Genomic DNA, 23,313 nt, shown 5'->3' with positions numbered 1-23,313 from the left:
TACTACTAAGTGTATTGTGACTTATTTTGTATGCATTTGCATACATACATAATTGATACATGTATTACATTTATTGGTACATCTACTGTATCTATTAATACAAACTATGTCCGTATTAGTACACGATAGATCAGGGGTGTCGAGCTCATTTTCTGTTGCGGGCCACATCATACTTTTGGTTTTGTCCAGAGATGCCGTTATGACTGCCAACCCGTATATGTGAGAGCCTTATATTATCACTTATACACTGCAAATTCATGGAGAACTAGTGTGGAATACTCCAATTATTTGTTTCATTCATTTGAAAGGGAGATTGTCAATTCAAGACAAATTTGCAAGAAACATGAAGTCGACACACATGATTTGCCTTCAAGGGCCTCATATAATGCTGTTGTGGGACGGATCTGGCCTTGGGTTTAACACCTGTACACAATTACATACCGCATGTAATAGTGTGTGTATTGTACTTGGTGTACATGTGTACTTAGTGTATCAGTATATCTGTTGCTGCATGACGTTTAAAAATGATGACTCAGCACAATGAAGGTGTTGGAATATGGAAAATTCCAAGCATACATTTCCTGAATGGTGAAATTATATTGTGGATCCTTTTGATCACGAATGTGTGAATGTTGACAGCGTCGTGCAGAAAAGCCCAAAAAGCGGGCACCCACAAATACATATGCAGTCAGTATTAACATACTTCCGTCAATGAGCCTGTTATGTGCATTTCTAGAGTAACAATATCAATGTGCTTTGCTTTTCTTTAACTTACAATACTCACTCAGTTCCTCCCGACATATGTAGACTTACTGTCTCCTTGTACAATGCACACAGACACACACACACACACGCACGCACACACAACCGAGTCACGAGATTCAGCATCCGCACACATGCGCGCACACAGATGAGAGTAAGGTGCACACAGGAGAAGGGTTGTCAGGTGGGTATGTGAGGAATGTGCATGTGTGTGTGCGTGTGTGTGTGGGGGGTGGGGGGGTGCGCGCGCGTGTGTACGCGTGTGTGTCAGCAAGTGTTCAGTCACTGTGCGTTATCGGCTGAGGTGGGTAGTAAAAAACTGCATTTACTCTGTTACAATTACTTGAGTAATTTTGGTGATATGTGCTACATACAACATACTTTTTACTTTCATTTGAGTATGTTTATTAAGTAGGAGCAAAGCATTCATCAACCTTCTGTAATAATCACCTAACAGTAAATGGGACTTATTCAAACAGTGAAATGTGACGATAATCAATAATCAAGCAAGACTTGATCTTATTGAATTAGGAATGTGCGATGACAACGAGAGAAGAGCACATTCTTATCATAACCATAGCGTAAGAAAAGGCACTTTTTGGCAAACGGAATGTTAAGATAGACACAGAGCTGAAATTTAATTCACTGAACGAGGGAAATGCGATGACAACCACAGAACAGAAAATGTGATGAAGCATGTTTGCATGTAGGTCCCATTAGGCACCTTCAAAGTATTGATCTATTGATCTAACTGCCGCTAAGTGAGTGGTGTACGAATAACAGTGGATTCCCAGGGTGAGGACATGTGATGTCCCCTGAAAATTTTTGTCAAACGGGGTGAAGTGGGGTGTGGACGAAAGATTTTTACACTTACCGTCATTGCACAGCCTCATCGACCAACACTTTTGCATGCCACTGTTCTCAGTTAGCATCTGTGCTAGCACTTTGGTGTATATTGTTTCCAAGCTAGCAGTCACTTAGGACCACTCCCAAGTTTAGCTGTCCCTCAGGGTTCCCTTAGTCATATTTTGGCTACAGTTTTAGTGCTGTAAAGTCACACTTTGCTCAAGGTTCCTCTGAGGATAACCTTTCATAGCCAGCTGTTATTCAAACCGTCACCACCCCTAATATCTGCATTATATACATGTCACCACCACCAGGGACTTTGTACAGCTTCATCACGACCATGGTGACAGAAACAGTTGTGTTGAAGTGTCCACTGGAAGTTCATTGAATACAGTGGAAACTTGAATTGATGGGTAAACGGTGGAGAGGGGTTGTCTGTTATTGTTTTGTACTGTTTTCACAGCCCAAGAATCCCCAGTACAGTGGGGAATGATTGTAAATACAGAACTATAGCATATATTGAATTTTTATCATGCGTAAAGATTTCTTGTGTCAAATGTTTTTCATGTGTGTTGAGGTCCATTCAGGCTCTACTCAAAAAGGCAATGTGGGTACCCCTTACTATTGGCTCACCACCTGGTAGGGTCCAAAGGGGTCCAGCGCCATGAGAGTGGGGTGGCGGCAAGAGACAGGGAATTTAACAGTACGATTGGCGGCTTTGGAGTTGCCCAAGGGGAGAGGCACCAAGCAAGTGTGGGTATACTTATTGGCCCCTGGCTTAGTGCCTGTACATTGGCCGAGAGGGTAGGCTCTCTATGCCTTAGGGTGGGGGCACAGGTCCTAACTGTGGTCTGTGCCTATGCACTAAACAGCAGTTCAGAGTACACACCTTTTTTGGAGTTCTTGGAGGGTTTGCTGGGGAGCGCTCCCCGTGGGGACTCCATCCTTCTACTGGGGGACTTCAATGCTCACATTGGCAATGACAGTGAGACATGGAAGGGTGTGATTGGGAGGAACGCCCCCCCAATCTAAGCCAGAGTTGGACACTACAGAAGAGAAGAGAGGGGCGGAATTGTCAACTGATCACCACCTGTTGGTGTGTGGATTCCGATGGTGGGAGAAGATGCCGGTTCGACCCAGCAGGTTCCCACCTCCAGCAGATCTTTGCCATCATCCCAGGGGAGGCAGGAGACATGGAGTCCAAGTGGACCATGTATCGTGCCTCCATCGCTGGGTCGGCCGATTGGAACTGTAAAGTGGTCTGTGTGGCAGTAATCCCTGAGGAGAAGGGATGCTGTCAAGCTGAAGAAAGGGTACTATCTGGGGGCGGGCTTTCCAATCTCTGGATTTGAGGTCACTGAGGTGGTTAAAAAGCTCCTCAGTGGCAAGGCCCTGGGGGCGGATGAGAGCCGCCCAGAATTCCTAAAGGCTCTGGATGTTGTGGTTGTGTTCTGGTTGACACACCTCTGCAACATTGCATGGACATCGGGACAGTACCTTTGGATTGGAAGACCGGGGTGGTGGTTCGCCTTTTTAAGAAGGGTAACCGGAGGGTATCACACTCCGCAGACCTCACTGGTGAGGTTTATTCTGTGCTGGAGAGGAGGGTCCGTCAGGAAGTTGAATGTCTGATTCAGTAGGAGCAGTGTGGTTTTTGTCCTGGCCGTGGAACAGTGGACCAGCTCTAGACCCTCAGCAGGATAGTCATGGGTGCTTGGGAGTTCACCCAACAAGTCTATGTGTGTTTTGTGGACTTGGAGAAGACATTCAAGTTCTGTGGGGGGTGGTTGGGGAGTATGCTCCTCCACCCCTACGCACCTGCCCGCTCCCTCAGGTCTGTGGACCAAATGCTGCTGGAGGTGCCGAGGACTAGGCGGATCCTCAGGGGGGACCGCGCCTTTTCTTTTGCCGGCCCTTCTCTATGGAATGAGCTTCCATTAACTGTTAGGCAAGCCCCCTCCCTGTCCATATTTAAAACTCGTTTGAAGACACATTTTTATTCTTTAGCTTTTGATTCAACATGAGACTGTCGCTGTTCTGCTATTATTCTGTCATCTATTGTAAATGTGTTTATGTGTTTTAATTTATGTTCCAATTACCTGCTAATTTCTATGTCAGTATATGGTAAGCGCTTTGTTACAGCTCCATCTGTTGTGAAATGCGCTCTTTGAATAAAATTGTATTGTATTGTATTGTATATTGTATGGGGTACCGAGCCCCCTAATAAGGGGGATTTGGACACCACCACCGATGTTAGAGTTTGGTCCACATTGTCGGCAGTAAGTTGGATTTGTTTCCAGTGAGGATCCTCCAAGACTTCCCTTTGTAACAGATACTGTTCCTTCTATGGGCAGAATTTATAGGCGTAGCCAAGGCAATGAGGGGGTCCGGTTTGGTGGCCTCAGTATTGCATCTCTGCTTTTTGCAGATGATGTGGTAATATTGGGTTCTTCAAGCCGTGATCCCCAACCCTCACTGGAGCAGTTGGGATGAAAATCAGCACCTCAAAATCTGAGGCCATGGTCCTCAGTCAGAAAAGGGTGGAATGCCCTCTCTGGCTCGGGGACAAGATCCAGCCCCAAGTGGAAGAGTTCAAGACCCCAGATATAAGTGGCTGAAATGAGTTTCCTCCTCAGGGTGTCTGGACTCTCCCTTAGGGATAGGGTGAAAAGCTCGGTCATCCAAGTGGAACTCTAGAGTCAAGCCGCTGCTCCTCCATCCTGAGAGGAGCCAGTTGAAGGGGCTCGGCCATTTTATGAGGATGCCCCCTAGGCGCCTCCCTGGTGAGGTATTGCAGGCATGTCTCACCAGCAGGAGGCCCCAAGGACAACCCAAGACACGCTGGAGCGACTATGTCTCCTGGCTGGCCTGGGAACGCCCGGGGATCCCTCTGGGAGAGTTGGAACACACGAATGGGGAGAGGGAAGTGTGGTCTTCCCTGCTGAAGCTGCTGCCTCTGTGACTTGACCCCGGAGAAGTGGCAAAAAATGGATGAATGGATGGTGTCAAGTGTGTGTCATGTTCAACACCGCTTATCCTGTACAGCACAGGTGTCAGACTCCAGTCCTGGAGGGCTGCTTTCTCGCATGTTTTCCCATCGCTCCATGCAGCAACACACCTGATTCAATTGAGCAGGCGTCTTCAGAACTTGCTGATGAGTTGATCTTTTGAATCAGCAGGAAAGCGGCCCTCCAGGACAGGAGCTTGACAACTGTGTTGTACAAGGTCGCAGGGGAAGCTGCAGCCTATACTGTATACGAACTACACCCTGAACTGGTCGCCAGCCAGTCGCAGGGCACACACAGACAGACACTGTCACTGAGCAGGAACCCATGCCACGCTGCCCACACACAAGCCAGGCGACTGTACCACTAAACCAGGGGTGGGCAAACTTTTTGATTGGCGGGCCACAATGGGTTCTAAAATTTGACAGAGGGGCCAGACCAAGAGCAGATGGATGGAGTGTTTTGGTAACCTCACCTCATCGGTGGAAAAAAAATACATTTAATTTTAAATGGAGGTGAAGCAAAGCATTGCAATTATATGAATGTCTTTGAAAAACCACAGCATTTAGAAAATATAACATTAACAAGGTTTATTCATTTAATTTTTTTCAAGTTCGGCGGGCCGGATTAAAAACGCTTAATGGGCTGCATGTGGCCCCGGGCCTTAGTTTGTCCACGCCTGCACTAAACCATCAGCAACCCACCATTTCAAATAAATATATATATATATATATATATATATATATATATATATATATATATATATATATATATATATATATATATATATATATACATATACATATATATACATATATATATATAAATAAATATATGCTCACTATTTGGCGGATTCCGACGATTGCAAAGGTGGTCCGGACGTAAACTGACCTCTACTTTCAGATCATTTGATAGATTTTTACCCCTAATAGTATAATATTTAGTATAAAAATTACTAATTAAATTAAAATAATAATGTCATTATTAATTCTAAATATGCAGAATTCCTCATGTGTATTAATTTCATTGACATACTATAATAATTTACTAACATAATGCCATTATTTGAAAATATTCTGAATGATTAATTTCTAATACTGTAAAAACTAATTTTGTTATAAATTTTAAACATGAGTTATTCAGCAAAAAGATAGGCTCCTGCACACCCGCGACCCTTGTGAGGATACGTGGCTCAGATAATGGATGGATGGATGGATGGATGAAATACTTTATTTTAAATCATGTCATTATTCATGTAAAATATTAGAAATGATCCACTTGGAATAATGTACTTAATATTAATAGCAGGTAATATAGTGACATTTTTTGCACTCACATTCACCTTTCAGACATCATATTGGAACGGGCTCATATTGAGATTTCCTTTTCACGTTCTCACAGACGGCACATAATAGCGAAACGCACCAAAATATACAGAAATACGTGTTTCGCGCGCGTTTCGTTATTGTACTAAAGCGAAAATGTGGCACGTGACAGCCTTTCTTTAAAGTGCACAAAAGCATTTCTGTTGTATCCGAGAGGTAATCCTGAATGTTGCCCCTCATAATATGATTGTACACGCATGCACGCACGACTTGAGGTTTTCTGAGTTCAGCGACGTTCCGCCGCAGTCTGTCATTAAATGTGTGTGAACGCATCACTGCGTCCGCTCGCCAGATGTTCCTCATCTGGCGTGACTGTTCATTTACTGTCACACACACACATACACACACGCGCGCACACGCACACGCACACACATTGGCTTGACAATTTAAGTACTTTCATGGACTTTTGCAGCAGCCTGAACCTTATTTATACCAATATATTTGCATTCAAAAGTTGTTGAACAATGTTGAACATATAACGTGAAAATGGTCACTCCAGTGAAGAATATCCATTTGGGTTGTGTTTCTCAAACCATATTAATTAATCCACCATCATGAGCAACATTACAATACAGTAGCATAGAAGGCACACAAAACTGCATTATTCATCACTTAATGATAATTAAGTAACACGTAAGTTCAATGAAAATGCACCTAAACTGTTCCAAAGGATTAAATGCAACTCCACTACTGTAATAGATATGCAAAATGCTTAAGCTGCTGTAACATTATGCACAGTTTGTGCCTTAAAATCAGCAATCCTTTGATACACCACTAGAAAGAGCCGATGTATCACCAGTGGTTAATAACACTGGTCAACAGCAAATCTTAACCAGAGACAGCTAAACGTTATTTAGAGGCTGATTTAAAAAAAGAAACGACTGGACTTTTTTTTCTAGCACTTCGCGATTTTGAAAAATTCTACTTTTTTGTTTTTAAATTCGATGTATAAAAGTTTGCATAATGCGGATTTTAGCATGCGGTGTAATTTATAGCTTTGAAGTGTCAAAAAATAAAATTCCACCCGTTGCTGAACCTTAATTTTAAATGAAAATGGAGAAAAGGGTTACAGCAAAATACCTGTATTTGACACACCACAGTATTTAGAAAATAAAACATAAACAAGGTTTATTCTTTTTTTTTTTTTTGCAAGTTCAGCGGGCCGGATTAAAATGTTTAACGGGCCCCATGTGGCCCCCGGGCCGTAGCGACTGGCTGGCGACCAGTTCAGGGTGTAGTCCACCTTTCGCCCGAAGTCTGCTGGCATAGTTAAATTCAATAAATAATTCAATTGACTATTATTCTACTACATTAAATCCTGTAATACATTCGGATATCATCATAACTAACTGATGTAAAACTATTGATGAGCACGCTACCATCTCGTTCTCACACGGGCGTGCGTGCACATGAACACTCATGCGCGCGCGCGCTGAGTATCAGCATAACGAGAAAGTAACGGATTAGTAGTGGCGCGGGGTAGTAGTAATGCAATGCATAGCGACTGACCGGCTTTGCAGGGGTCCTTGTAGTCGATGGCGTCGGGCCGATCGTCGTCGTAGTACTCGTAGTCGTGGTCTCGGTCGTCGTAGTCCACGCAGAACCCCACCTTGGCCCACACGCTCAGGCCAGCCAGCAGCAGCGTCAAGCATCGCATCTTGGCGGCCACAACCGGCGGGACTCGCTCCATCGGAACGAAGCCCTCCCAGCAAACAAGCGCAAGTGGAGGCGGGACGGGACGGGAGCGGGACGGGAGCAGCTCCTCCAACGCCTCTGCCCCGACCGCCCGCCCTCCCGCTCTCCCCGGGCGGTCGCCCCGCGTGCCCCGGTCACCGGTTCCCCGGTGAACGGCGATTAGGACGCTGCTAAAATGCTGTTGTGCAGGCTGGCCGCGCTCGTCCGTGAGCCCCCCATTGCGCTCCGCCGCCGCGCCGACGCCGAGGGGCTGTCACCCTGCACCACAGAGCTGGAAGTTCCGCAAGAAGAAGAAGAAGAAGAAGAAGAAGAAGGTCCGTAAAGGCAACGCAGCTGGGCTCCTGCTCCAAACATCCGCCCGGACGCGCACGCACGCAACACACACGCGCACACACGAACCAACTATCTACGGTTGTACAACTACTCAACTAAGTACACTAACACCTACGACACACTATTGTATGAGAATGTCGATGTTTCGTGTTTACTACGGTCGTACTGTCACCACTGATAATGGCTGTAGGTGTGTCTACCTTGCTTCATCTTTCGCTCATCCTTTCTGTCCCTCGCCATTAGGGTCTCTCTCTCTCACTCGTGTTTACTCTCTCTCTTGCTCTCGCCCGCCCCCCTCTCTCTCTTTCTCTCTCTCTGATTGTAAATGTCTCTCTCTCTCTCTCGATTTCTCTCCCCATGAAGTTCAATGTATCTCACTCTCCCTCGTCGCAAAGGTCGCTCGAACTCTGTTTTCTCTGTCTCTTTCTCTCTCTCCCTCTCTTTTTTTCTCTCGCTTTCTCTCTCCCCACCCCTCTCTCTCTCTCCCTCTCCATCTCTCTCTCCCACACTCTATCTATGTCTCTCTCTCTCTCTCTCTCCAACTCTCTCTGATGTAAACGTCTCTCACTCTCGTTTTCTATCTCTCAACAAAATTCAATCTCTGTCTCTCTCTCTCTCTCTCACTGTCTCTCACTCTCTCTCTCTCCATGAAGGTCTCTCCATCTCTCTTCGGCTCACCAGTTCGCTCTCTCTGGATGTTAAGGTCATCTCTCCATAAAGTTCAATCTCTGTCCCTCTCTCTGGATGTAAATCACTCTCTCTTTTTCTATCTCCATAAAATTCAAATGCAGGCTCTCTTGACACAAAGCTCTTTGTATGCTCTCGCTCATGTTCTCTCTCTCTTTGAATGTTATTGTCTCTCTTTTTTCTCTCCCCGCGAAATTCAATTGCTCTATCTCTATCACATGTTCTCGCTCTCTCTCTATATGGAAATCTCTCTCTCTCTCCCTTTGTCTCCCTCTTTTTTAATCTCCCTATAAAGTTTAATGTCTCTCTCCATCTCTCTTGGAATGTAAATGTTTCTTCTATTTTTCTCTCCATGAAGTTCTGCCCTTCGCTTTTTAAGTCATTCTCTAACTCTCTCAGCCTCTTTCTATGCCAATCTGACTCACATGCCCCCTTTCTTACTCATCCTGTCGTCCTCTGTGAATGTCAATTTATCTTTTTTCTCTCTCCCTCGACGTCCCTTGTTGTCTCTCTCATTGTCTTGTTTTCTCTGTTTCTCTATTTTTATATTTCCTCCATGAATCTCGCTTTCATTTGCCCGACAGACAGACACCCATTGGCTGGATCATACATCAGGGTTAGTCAAGATGTCAGTGTGGCACAAATTGTTGAAAACATTTTGCCTTGCTCAAGCTAGCCATCAAACAACATTTGTCACCAAAGGTTTAGCTAACGGGGGATCATTTTGCGACGGTGCATGATGAAAGACCATAACTGAAAAAAAAAGCAGTTGTATTCACTTGAATTTAGGTGATTCATGAAGGTTGTTTTTTTTTTACCTTTCTAACTAACCTTGCTCCCCCTAAACAAGGATCGCTGCTGATTCCGTCCGTGGGGACAGTGAGGCTCTTTCCATCAGGGGAACGTTTGACTGGCCAATATTAAACTTTTCAAAAGAAAAAATACACTCATGACATTTTTCAATACAATGAAAAATAATTAAACCGTTTTCATTACACTGTCTCCTTCAGTTGATCTGCTGATAATGCACCTCGGCCACCTGGGGGCAGTATAAAACAGACATTGATATCTCAACTAATCTCTCATCTACTCAGTACGGTAGTAATAGTGGTCGATCTTTCCAAAGGATAAAGAATATGTCCCACTGAGTATTAATATGTTCTTTCCACAGCAGCATGTTTGATTTCAGATATCTGTTCTGCGTAGAGTAACAGCACCGCCACTTAGGTTCTAATTGTTAGCCCATCTGCCTATGGAGTTTCCCATTCTATGTCAGAATTCAGGTAGTGGAGGCTATGTCGTTGTTTTAAAGAAGAACCTGCAGAGAAAGCAACCACAAAATGGAGAACGCACAAAAAATTTGAATGGTAAACCTCAACAGTGTGAGGCAGAAATCCTACCCGCTTGGATACCTTGCTGCCTCTGTGGTTAGAAACTGCGACAAAAACTATTTACTCGGCAATGTGTTTTGTTGTTTTTGCATGGACAGTTACATTGTCAACAAGCGCTGCTAATCTCCCGCCACATTCTCGCTCAAACACACACGCACACACAACGCTTACCTGCATGTTCCCATCATGCCATTCTTTTTCAGAGTCCTAGATTGAAGAGTCAAGGGGAGGGGGGGTCCATGGGGGGCAGGGGGTAAGGGGGGATTGGTATAGCTCTGCTGGTCTACCCCCCGGCCCCCCACCGCCCCACCACTACCACATTCTCCACAACCTCCACGACTAAACAAGATTATCGGACGTTGTCCGTCTGCCGCTAATCCCGGGTTGCAGCAGAGGTACTCTGCAGGTAGCGCCATTCTGACGTCACGCTGCCAATCCAACCGGCAGGCTGTCCGACTGCAACCACGGCTGCTGCACCCCCCCCCATAAACACACGCTTACTCTCATGCTTACGCACACGCAACACACGCAGGCGCACGTACACACGCACGCACACACTTTTTTATGTCTAAACTAATAAAGGTTAATCTTTGAAGTCGTACAGGTGCAAAAAGAAGTTCATCCATTTGCAATTGAGCATTTTCCGTCAAACGTGTAACAAATTCATAAAATGTTTATCATTTTCAATCTCAATTATTTGAACAATAAAGTTTAAGTAAAAGAATGATCACTTAACCGTTTTTTATTATTGTTTTACGAATGTAATAGAAAGTTAATCGCTTCTAATATTTAGAATTAGCACCAAGTATGCAATTTAATTTAAACACATTAAAAATGTTTTACAATCCGTCAAATTAAATTGCATGAATTAATTAATTGTACCTACTGCCCGAACAGAGCTGGGATAGGCTCCAGCACCCCCCCCCCTTTGTGCCCGTTTGTGTGTTTTTGAGTGGGCATGTTTTTGTGTGTATTTGCTGTCGTGTGTATTTATTTGTTTGATTTGGAATTGAAGAAAAATATTGATACAGTTTTCCAAACAGAAACTTTTGCTTTGAAAAAAATAATCGGAGGAGAAATAAACACACACACACAGGCACACTCACTCACTTTTTTTATCTGTCCGGATCAGCAAAATGTCCCCCTCTAAGACAGCATGCAAGTTATTCAGATTAATGCTCTCTGCAGGTATTTGTGTCCCTATTTAAAGCTGACATCGATCCATGCGTCCCTGAAACTCTCTGAAAGTACATCACCAGCATTTAGGCAACACACACACACACACACAGAAATTGGAGAGTGGAGAATAAGTGCTGTGGTGTGCAGATATGCTAACAGTCTTATTAAGGTTGCGAAGGCCCCTCTAAAATTGCTTCATAGGTCAAGTAGAGCTAGTGGATGTTTTGAGGGCTTTCCCAGACATAAAAACTTACCAAATCCTGAAAAAAAATTCAACTCCATAAGCATCATGGGTGGTAGCCCTGGACTTTTTTTTTATTGAGTTCTGAAAGCCAGTTTCAGCAGCATGACATTTTGAAAGCATGTCTATCATGAGTAGACCCACAAAAAAGTCTCAGGAGGCCATGCACTTATCACTGCTGTCAAACTCAAGGCCAGGGGAACAGATCTGGGCCGCCACATCGTTTTATGTGGCCCGCAAAAGCAAATCAAGCATGTCAACTTTCATGATTTATTAATAAAATTTGCACCAAAATTTGTAATTTTCACATGTACTAAATTATGAAGTTGAGGTATTGCATCAATTTTGCTGTTACCAAACCCCTTTTACGGTACATTGGTTGAATAAACAAGTATTCCTGACTTCTGATTCCAAAACTAGTTATCCATCAGTTTGTTGTGTATTGAACATGTAAGAATATGAGGAGGGAGTTCAACATTTATATGGTTTCAGTCATAACGGAACTCAGAGGGAAACCGTATCCACTTTGTGGCCCGCGACAAATATGTGTTTGACACCCCTGTCCTCAAAGATACAGAAAAGTTGCCATTTTGGTTTAAAGTGGCCAGTTACAATCTGTACTGCACTCCCATTTTTTAAGCAAGCAACATGAAATTTGGTAAACATGTCTATCATGAGTAGACCCACAAAAAAAGTCTCAGGTCGCCATGCCATAAAAGATACAGGGAGGTTGCTCTTTGGTTTCAAGCTGACGTTTCAAGTCATTTCGGTTAAAACAAGGTTTTCACAAGAGAAGGAAATCCAAGGCACATGTCGAGAGGAAATCCTCCGTTTTCAAGGCAAATTGTACATTCTGTCGCTCCCCTCACTTCTTATTTCCTTTTTCTTCACACCTCTTGTTGTGTTTCTGTGATGCAACAATTTGACCTCCTCAGAGGAGAAACAGAATGAAGACCCGAAGGATGTGTGCTGGAATGACAAGATGGCACAGGTGCATCCAAGGTTACAGTAGAGTATGCGGGGAAGTGGGAGGGGAAGAAAGTGTTGACACACATTTTTCCAATGTAGCTCAAATGTGACTTAGATTTTCCCCTGAAAACACTTACAGGTAGAAACTAAAATCCGATTGGACGAAAATAACTACATTTACTTGGGCAGCCACGACACACGATACGAAAAGATGATAACAGATTTTAACATCATCCATCCAACACTTTGAAAAAGTGTGGAGAACTTGAAATTTCAAGACAGGAAGCTTCAATGAAATTTGAAGTTGGACAGTGTAATAGATATTATAAGTTCTGCTTATGTGAAAGTGGGCTTGCGTTTCACAACAGAAAACGGGTTTAAATACCTTTTTTTTGAACACCAATTTAACTCAGCAAATTGATTTGCTTGCTTTGTTGAGATCATTCACAATGCTGTTATAAATATCAAGAACTAAGTTTTGCCCAACTTTAAATACGGTTTTAGGCTAAAAATAAATAAATAAATACAAATAAACCTTTTTTTCTGATAGTGTTTGGGCCAGCATCGAAGCCCTTGAAGGTCATTAATGACTTTTGCAGTGAAACACTGCCACTGTATCACATTCTATTTTGATAACATCACCCATTCCTTTGCTATCGACGGCAATATGCTAATAGCTGCTGCTAATTGTTCCGCTAAGGCTAATTGGCTATGCGGTTTATCGATGTGCAGCGTTAGCAAGCTGCCACCAAAACTGCTTAGTCGACTTTTCCGATGTAAATTCTAAACATAGTACATCAAAATACAATTTACGCGTTGGCGTGCTTTTTCCTTGTACGTGTGTAAAGGTAATGCTTATGTATATTATTTGTTTTGAAATGACGGAGCTTATTCGTATAGTGTAAATAGTAACTGTACAAAGCAACAAGTAGTAATACAAAGAAATGCATTAAATCATTTCAAACTCTTTGTTTTCAAACATTTATTCAGGTTCAATGTTTCGTTAGTTCATTTACAATACTGTTCAACTGTTGTAGTGTTTTTTTTTTTGTGTACAGTTTTATTGTACAATTTCTTCATTAAAAAAAAACAATCAGAACGCGACCATACCGTAGCGTTCATGGGATGAGCGGCAGCAGATAATAGCAATAGCAAATATGTCCACAAGAGGGAGCCATGCATCCAACTAACAGAATTTGAAGCAAGTGAGGGAATCAAACCCTACAGGCCCCATTTTGCATCCCAGAACAAGTAAAATGAGGTGACGGAATAGATGCATGTAAAATGAAAAATAAAATAAGAATAAAAAACGGTGTTTATTTATAGAAAATGTACACAAAACTGCAATTATTTTTTAAAACGGGTATTTCTCTAAGTAGCTTGTGTTCAAATGTTGTTCTTCTTCTTGTTTTTTGCCCAGAGTGGCATAGTGAAATTAAATTTTAAATTGCCACATTGATTTCTAGAAGCTAAATTACATTTTCACAAATTGCCTTTTCAGGCAGACACAAATAATTAATGTTGAAAAATCTTTAAAAACAAACAAACAAACACACAAACAAAACAAGGACAAACAGCATTAGCATCTGGATTTGTATTCATGTATTTTCTGGCACCAAAGTTTGACTTTATTTATTTGTTTCATAATGCCACCCAGCATGCTTGAAGACCCGAGGGCTGTTATGATATGTTATGACCACTGGGAGTCGCTGGTCTTAGTTAAGCACTGTGTGAATTAAGTAGAATAAGAACTGTTGTTTACGTGAATGGCATTAGACTTGGTGAATAAATGTTATTTAGCTGCAACCTCGGGCGTACTTTATCATTGTTAAAGACGAACGCGACAAGGTCTTCCCATTTCCCCCCAGGTTTACGTTATCATGTGACATTGTGCCTTCACTGACAATGTAACAAAAACACACATTGTTATGGCATGAACATGACAGTGGTTATATTTTGCCTAGAAAATAATTTACATGAATAAAAAATCTAATTAAAGGGGATGACTGCCTTTGTTATAATTGATCAAGAAAAAAATGTTATTGAAATTTAATTGATTAATATCAATGACCCGTTAAACCCCATTTCTACTTTGATATCAGTAACAAAACAATAATAATAAGTTCACAACCATTCTAGCAGTCTTACTTTCTTTTCATCTGTCACCTAATTTAGCTGATAGGCGGCTGCGCCACAGGTTAATGAGCTTGGGAAAAAAAAATTATATTGAATGTTTCCACGTACCACCTGCAATTTGCTCAAGTACACAAATGGGAAATGCGATTAGGAAACACTTGAACTCTGGAATTTGTATTGATTCTACTAGTGCGTTTGGAATCCTTGTGCTACGCTAGGTTCCCTTAAAAACTGTAGCCATTCCAATAGTTCTTAAATATTTTTCCCCAACTTCAGTTGGTCTAACGCTAACATTCAGTGAAATACACAGTTTTTCCCGCAGCCTTGGATCTGTGCACACCCCCACTTTACTACTCGAGATAGAGAGAGTGACGTGTCATCTCCCAATAAGGTTATGCTGCATTCAATGTCTACACAAATACGCAGGTTGTATTTTGCATGTCAGAAAAAAAGACTACTGTACACTGCACTGTAAAAATTGTGATAAAACAACAACATTGTCAACGTTTGGTTATCTGTTTCAATTATTTTTCAGACACTGATCTTTCTTGATCATCCTTTCGTCTGAACTGAATGAAATTATTGTATTTCCTCCAGCTAGTGAATGCCCCATCAAATGAACACGCTTGAATGGCTGCCGAGCTTTTATCTTACATATATGGTCATGTTGCATTCAATGACAACAGAAAAACAGGTTGTATCGTGTATTTGTCGGAACTGCTGGGGAATTCGTTACGGTGACGCGTTTACGTGTGCGTGTGGAAACCCTGTAAACTACGCTGGCTCACAGCGCTTTCCAATGATCCGCTCAAAATTGTTGCCAAACACCCACAAATCAACATCATTCCATACATCTGAATACTTTCGTAAACAGATATTTACAGATATTTGTCTCCTTTTAAATTTGGTAAAGGCTAATTTCCCGCAGTTTTTGAACGCACCACCGGTACTTTAACTCGCCTTTAATTCTGCTTTATTTGGGTGGTGGGGGTGGTGGTAATGGTTATAAAAAAATAAAACTAAACAAAACGAGAATTTGTCTCATAATGTCGCCCTGAGACGATGAGTCTGCGAGGGCATACAGTGCTCACTTTGACGAATCTCCAAAATTCCAAGGGAAGTTCCCCAGGAAATCCCCCGCTCGGTTATATTATCGTTGACTGCTTGAAGCCACACCGCCCTAACAACAGTGCGCCTTCCTCGGATACATTCGAGAAGGGAAACGCGAGTCGGAAGCCGTCAAATGGTGGATTACGTCAATTTACGGTAACTCAAACAACGAAAAAGCCTCGCGTAAGAATGGACTCAGCCGATGAGGACAAGAAACGGAGTTACAGCACGCTGAACACGCTGTACCACGAGAGCCGGCAGGAGATGGAGCTCCTAGCCAAGCAATTGGCGGTCAAGGACAACATCATAGCCGAGCTCAAGTTGAGGCTGGCGGGCCACGAGAGGCTTTGCGTGGGGGTGGGCGACAGCCAGTCGGTTGTGTTCGGGCCGTCCAAGTCATTGCTGGAGAGTTTGTGCAAAGAAATCTACAAGCTGAAGCAGAAGAGCAACGAGACGGAATTGAAAGTAGTCAGACAAGAAGAGGTAACAGAGTTTGTTCATGCATGCGATTTATTTAGCATCTATTTTTTGGGATGGTTAATATTAGCGTGACTATCAATAGTTGTTGAGTGAAGCAGAGTTTCTCAAGCTGTGGGCTGGGGGCTCGAAATGGGTAGTGGAAGAAATTTGGGTCGATTGCGATGGTCAAAGTAAAGCTTTTATTGACCACTAAGCTGGCATTCATTTCGTGGGTCAATGTTAAAAGAAAAAGAGTTGGACTGTTTGAGACAGGAAAAGTACGGAAAACAATTGGATCTGGATGAATTTGTTATCAAAAGTGGACCAAATTCTTGTATGTGGATTTTAACACAATTTCTCACAATGTTATCAATAGAAAAGGATTTTAACACAATCCATGCTGATTTATTCATTAATTTTTTTAAACACTGCAAACAAAGTTGTTTTACTGGCCACATAGTGATTGCAAGTGCTCTTTCCAGGAGATCCAGAGGCTGAGGGAGCAGCTGCGTCAGAAGGATGAGCAGCGGGAGAGTGTCAAGTGCGTCACACAGAGCCCCGGGGAATCAAACGGGGATCCCAACAAGGATCTGGAGCTTCAGAGGCTGCGCTCTGCCGAAGCTGCCAGGGCCGTACTGTGTACATCTTTGGCTGAGGAGGCCGAGCAGCTGCGGGGCCAGCTTGGCGCCACCATCCAGGTGTGCCGCCAGCTGATGGCCAAGCTGGAGAAGAGCAAGGCGGGTGAGGCACAGGCGGGCGAGCAAGCAGCAACGCAGGTGGGCACCCCCCCATAATAGTTTACCAACAATAACGACAAGAAACAATTAATGGGGACACTTGTGTCAATATTTCGATATCAACTAAAGATATATTAACACCGGCAATAATATCTCGATAAAGTGTGAGAATTGTGGAGGAATAGGCTCAGTGGTGGAAGTGTTAATTGGAAACTAGTAGATTATCCAATTCATTGTTAATTATTTTTCATAATCGATTAATCGTTTTGTTTCAAATTGGCTAAATCTTCAGAATTTCAGCCTGTCAACTGTAAATGTTTTCCGCTTTCTGTGGTCTTCCATGAAAGCAGAAGCACACCTGTATCATCATTATTTTATGTTTGCACATTTTCTGTTATGTCAATTTGAAATAATGTCTGGTTTATGAACAGAGATAAAAAAATTTTTTTTAAATTAGTCAGATTCATCGATTAATCAACAAAATAATCGATTATTAAAATAATAGTTCATATATGTGCCATGTAAATAAAGTTGTCTCGTATTGTATACACCATAAAAATATATGTTACAGATAAAAATAAATCGATGCATTACAAAACAATTATCAGTGCAATTAACAGTAAAATGTATGATGTGTTAACAATAACACCAATATCGTGAAATGCGGTGAGACTCGCAGAGGAACATACAATATTTTTTTAACGATAATAACGATTATTGGTGAAATTTCGCTGTACGATGTTAACAATCGTGTTAATATCACGCTCCGGTGGTTCGACTTTTAGAAGAACAGACAATGTTTTGCTAATAATGACAACATAATGATTAGTGTTGAAACAGTGACAGTAAAATATTTGTAACAAAAAAATGCAATCATGATAAGCCGGGAGACTTCCAGATGAAAATAAAATATGTAAAACAATAATATAATAATTAGTGGTATGACATACACAGAAACATATGATGTTAATAATGATAATATCACCAAGAGTGTTGAGTTGCCAAGGAATGTAAAATTTTATGTCAATATTTTAACAATTACAATATCTCAATAAGTGGTGACATTTGCAGATACTATTTCACTATTTAAAACAAAAGCTATATATTTTTTTCACAATTCTCAAGATGAGGAAAAAAAATCCTGGTTTTGCATTTGAACACAAACCAATGAGCTTCCCAGTGAACAAAAGCAAAATTTTACACAATAATAAAAGCAGCGACATGGACAGAAAAAGTACAACTAATTAAAATAAACATGAGAAAATGAAACTCCCTTTTGAGGATCTGTACAAAAAAAAAATCCAAACAATCGAGCAACCAATTTTCCACATTTCTAACGAAAAAGACAAAAAAAAATTATTCTGGATTAAAATTTGTACGGAATCCAACGAGCTACTCAATAAACGTTTGTCGAAATTTGTGCAATGCTCACAAAAGGAAAAAAAGTTGGACTTAAATACATTTCAGCAAGTAATTTGGCACGATGCTCACTAAAAAAATCCTGCATTTGGATTTCAGATGGCTACATAATTAATAAAACAGCAATTTCTTTTTTTTTAAATAATGAAAGTGTTTCTCATACTTTACTGTCCTGCAATGTTCTGTATCAGACAAAGTGGGCTTTTATTACTGTTGACTACCTAGCAGAATAAATAAATTATTGAACTGATATGAAAGTCATTTGCAACTTTTAGGACAATGCTAACATCCAAAAAGCGGCATTTTGGATTTTAATGCAAACCTACTTGCAACTTTTCCAGTGCTAACTAAACACAGAAAAAAATCCTGATTCGGCAGCTAGCAATTTTCCGCAATGCAAACAAACAAACCAAAACTCCTAAAGTCAGATTTTAATGTTAATTCCATCCCTTATTTCCATACAGCCTCCTGAATTGCCCGGCAAATGTACAAACTCACAAATCCGACAACTTGAAGAGGAGAATCAGCAGCTGAAGCAGCGTGTTGCCTATGTAAGAAAAAAAAAAAAATACAAAACATTTTGTAGCAAAATGCCTTAAACGACATGTGGTTGCAGGTCCAAGGTCTGAACTCGCAGTGGCAGAAGTACGACTCCAGCAGGGAGGACTACATCCGAGGACTGTGCCAGCGCCTGAAGAGCGTGGCGGCTGCGCCGCTGGTTCCTTCGCTAGGGTCGGCTAGCGCCGCCATGCTACGTCAAGAAATTTCCCGACTCAATGGCTTGCTCGATGACAAACTGAGCGAGTGCGCCAGACTGCGAGGAGAAGCTCAGGAAGCCAGCAGCAAAGACAGAGAACGCATCCAGACTCTAGAGCAGCAGGTCGGTTCTAACTTCACTGTGGACAATGTTCACGTTCGGAAGAAGCGTTTTAACATAGAAGTGTTTGGAGCGGCTAAATGCATACATTCAGTTTTAATAAAACTTGTATTCTTTTTTTTTAATCTTTTGTCAACTGCAAAAGCATTTTGTGTCACAGAAAACTCGATGCTAGCTTGACATCTGCAGTTTTCTTTTCCAAGTTTAAAAAATATTTTAACTTATTACTTTTTAACCATATTTGAACTCTTGAACCTAAATTTTTTGAAACACTAAAACATTTGAAATATATTTTGACTTTGTACAATTGTTTTAAACAGTTTTGATTTTTAAATGATTTATAATTTTGTTTGCATTGTGAAGTTTTTCACATTCATCAAAAAATTTAGACTTTTGTTTGTTAAATCAGTATAAAATCTAATGTGAAAAAATCCAAAATGTGCTTGAGGTTACTGAAACTACGTAAACACAGCTATTATTAAGCCAGTAAGTTAACTTATGTCAACTGTGAAAGCATTTTAGGTCAGTGAAACTCCGCTGTTAGCTACTTTTCACTGCTTTTTGCGTTTTTGGATTTGAGACACAGTTGCATGTTTAAAAAAAATAAGGAAACATTTTGACAGTGGCAGATTTAGAGTTTTTAATTATTTAACAATTTCCATGTATTTTGGTTTTGTTTCTTTGAATCTTTAGGTACTCATCTACACGGAGGATTTTAAGTCCGAGCGGGCTGACCGGGAGCGAGCGCAGGGGCGCGTTCAAGACCTCAAGGAGCAAATTTGTCACTTGAAGCAGCAGCTACACAAACAGGTGAGCAACAAACAGCTAACAATTGCTCATGCACCTCCACTTGGTTTTTCGCCATTGGTCTGAAAATATTTTTCCATTACTGAAACTGGATTTGTTCTAAATATTTCTTCCACAATGATTTTTTTTAATTTGAGCTTCTTTTTTTATTTATTTTTATTTTGACTTTTTGGTTACAGAAAATGAGCTTTAGGAAAATGTTTTGAGCGGGAAAAAAATCCAACAATATAGTTAAAAAAAAGTTGGGTCACAGTCTTTTTAAAATGTACTTAATGTAATTTTTTTCCCACAATGTTCAGGTTAGTTTTCAAGATGGGGTTTTATTTTTGGGTCATGATGTATTTATTTGTATTTTTTTAGCAATAGTTTAAAGTACATAACACAACACAAGTCGCACACTTTTGGGTCACAAATTTAGAAAACAAAAATCTGAGTTTCTTTTATTTGCTTGAATGGCAAGACATGAAAAAAACTTTTCGGAATATGTTACATTTTGTTACGCATGTATTTTCACAGCTGTTTGACACTATCCAGTTATTTATAGTGCAATTGTGTTTTGTCCCCACATATTTGCAACACGCTAATGGCTTCGAATCGTTTTTGGCAGGGAGCTAGCCGAGAAACCCGGGAGGTCCCCGTTTGTCACGTGCATATCGGCCATCGAGTCTCGTCATCCTCCTCCTCGCGGCGTCACCACCGGGACGCTGGGGACCGTCCGGGAGCTCGGACCAACATGCAACGTCTATTGGTCCCCTCCGTGGCGTTGCCCCTCCATCCGCCGGCGCTACCGCATGATGCCACACTAACGGAGGTCCCGTCGGAACTGCAGTGCCCGCGCTGCTTGGCCACCTTCGGCGAGGACGCCGCCGCGCAGTATCTCAACCACTGTGAGGAGTGCGCCACTTTGTGAGCTCGACTGGGACATTTTGCGCACTACATGGAATACCTCAAGCTGAACAAAATGACTTAGGTTCTGCACCTTATCACAGAGCATCATTTAAGATGTGAGCTCAGGTCACGCGTTAAAAGTCTTCGGCCACCATGTTGTTGGGAATAGGCGAATTTGTGTATTTTTTGGGGCAGAAACCCAGACTCCATTCTTTGCTTAACTATTCGTTGTTTTTGTGCTGTCAGTATACAGATATTGTTTTGGGCCCCATCCCGGAAATTTTGGGAAAATATGACAACAGACCATTTTTTTTATTATTTTCTCAAACGCTGGAGACTTGTTTCGATAGTTAGTAAATATTAAGAAAAAAAATCTGACACCCTTTCAATTTGAAAGATTTGTGTAAAAATGTCGCTGACCTAATTTAATGTCTACCAATGCTCATGATAGCTAAAAGAATCAACTCAATGGTGGCCTAAGACTTTATTTGCGTACTTTGATCCAAACTGTATAAGCTTCCTCCTGTTGAATCACAAAATCTCATTTGGTGCTAGAAATCTATTCATAATATATTATAATACACAAAAGCCATAAGATATTCTTATACTGTTAGATTATTTTAATATAAAGTCTAGAAATGTATTTTTTTTTCATTTGTAATGTATGCAAAGAGCCTGATTTTGAAAGATATGGTGCCCCCCCCCCTGAGCTGATTGTCTATTTTTATAATGAAATATTTCATAATTAACAATATGTTTGACATTGTCATTGTTAATCGGTGGGGCATTTAAGGCTTTGCTTTGCTTGAAATATTCTTCGAGGACATTTTTCCATTTGTGTGTTCCGCTTGCAGGAATACCAGTATTTTTAAAAATACGTTTAATGATACAGTGACACATTAAATTAGTGGATTTACATTTTTGTGCATCTCTATAAAATAACCTAAATTTAACATGTTTTCGGTTGGTAAAATAAAACATTCATAAATACTTTTTCATTACAATTTTATGAAAATACAGTTTTAATGAAATCCATAAAACAGTTTATTTTTCATATCTGGAAATATGAAAAAAAAAACAACAGAAATTTAGTTTTTGATTCACACTGTGGCAATACCAAGGTAATCATAGTTAACGAAAAATGAAATAATTAAAATTAACATTGAAAAGAACATTTTCAGTAACAAAATGAAATGCTTTTCAACAAAAACTAACTGAAACAGCATCTCACATTTATAAAATGATGGCGAAAATATCCTTTGTTCTCGACTTTGTCAAGTAAAATCATCAGCTTCGTACATGAGTTCAATTGCATTTATTTTGGTATTGCTGTACATCCGTACAGAAAAGTGAAGGTCAAAAAGTTATTGTTATTGAACTTTTTTTCTCCTCATCTTCCATTCAACAAACATACCATGTATTTAAAATTTTTAAATACTAAAACTAATTTAAAAAAAAGAAAAATAAAGACAGTTATAAATGACTAAAATTGCTCTAAAAACTAATTAAAACAAAAAAAGAGTCAAAACAAACTATCAATTGACTATAAAGAAAAATCCCAAACTATTTTATATTTATTTTGGTAATGCTGTACATGCGTACAGAAATTCAGTACTTGTTTTTGTCATTCAAACCATTGCTTCTTTCCCATTTTTATGTTGGCTGCAGGATTTCGTCGGGCACTTTCACACAATCCCATGAAGCAAAATCACCATTTCCTCTGCGTGGCTTTTACTGGGTGAACAACATGGCCTGTTCTAAATGTTGTAATGTCGTAGAAGTTATCATTTGGAAATGTAAACGCCTGCAGGGGTTCATTTAGAAATGAGAAATCCCTTTAATGTCGTTGTACTCAGTGTGCAAGGAGATTAGAGAGCTCCCCTCTCCAATGCAATACAACAATAATTTAAGTAAATATATAAATTTGATTTATTAAAGGTTGAATAATTCAATAGTAAATATACAAAATTGGATAAATCAAAACACATTATGTCGCTGTTCTGCAAGGTAAGAGTAGGTGTGTGTGAGAGTTCAGCATGGAGATGGCTTTCGGGAAGAAACTGTTTTTCAGTCTGTTAGTCTTTGTTTTGATGCACCTGTAGCGCCTGCCAGAGGGCAACAGGTCAAACAGGTGTGAGCTCGCGTGAGTATTGTCTTTGACGATATTGAGATCTCTGCTGAGAGGGCAGCCAGTAATACTCTGCGCCGTTTTGACTGCCCTCTGGAGCCTCGCTCTGTCTGCCTCAGTGCAGCTGCCGTACCAGGTAAGAGTAGACCAGTAAGAGCTGAATATTCAGATGTAACTCTTTCCCAGCTTGCTGATCCATTTTGTGATGAATAACCATCAAATGTCTTCTAAGATGAATATCATAAATGAATTAGAGCAT

At 40.9% G+C, this 23,313-nt stretch overlaps 2 protein-coding genes across 2 annotated transcripts in view; one reads left to right on the top strand and one right to left on the bottom strand.

The window, feature by feature from the left end:
• LOC148331859 (dorsal-ventral patterning tolloid-like protein 1) overlaps window positions 1-10,408 on the bottom strand; it is a 50,557-nt gene extending 40,149 nt beyond the window's left edge. Inside the window, exons 1-2 of the mRNA XM_088301909.1 lie at window positions 10,276-10,408; window positions 7,508-7,964 (exon numbers count right to left, since the gene is read on the bottom strand). Coding sequence (XP_088158035.1) covers window positions 7,508-7,688 — 181 coding nt within the window. The 5' untranslated portion in view covers window positions 7,689-7,964; window positions 10,276-10,408. The remainder of the gene's footprint in view (window positions 1-7,507; window positions 7,965-10,275) is intronic.
• A 5,181-nt stretch (window positions 10,409-15,589) lies between these two features.
• Window positions 15,590-21,916, top strand: tnip2 (TNFAIP3 interacting protein 2). Its single transcript, XM_088302959.1, has 6 exons — window positions 15,590-16,222; window positions 16,681-16,974; window positions 18,819-18,905; window positions 18,971-19,234; window positions 19,925-20,041; window positions 20,646-21,916. The coding sequence occupies exons 1-6, from the start codon at window positions 15,692-15,694 to the stop codon at window positions 20,946-20,948; spliced, it is 1,596 nt and encodes a 531-aa protein (XP_088159085.1). The 5' UTR covers window positions 15,590-15,691; the 3' UTR covers window positions 20,949-21,916.
• Window positions 21,917-23,313: the final 1,397 nt, after the last annotated feature.

This window comes from Idiotropiscis lumnitzeri, chromosome 8 (assembly GCF_059441095.1).
Source record: "Idiotropiscis lumnitzeri isolate Australia: NSW breed Sydney's pygmy pipehorse chromosome 8, RoL_Ilum_1.0, whole genome shotgun sequence".
NCBI classification, from domain to species: Eukaryota; Metazoa; Chordata; class Actinopteri; order Syngnathiformes; family Syngnathidae; genus Idiotropiscis; species Idiotropiscis lumnitzeri.
Note: the sequence above shows the minus strand (reverse complement) of the source record. Positions and strands in the feature narration are given on the sequence as shown.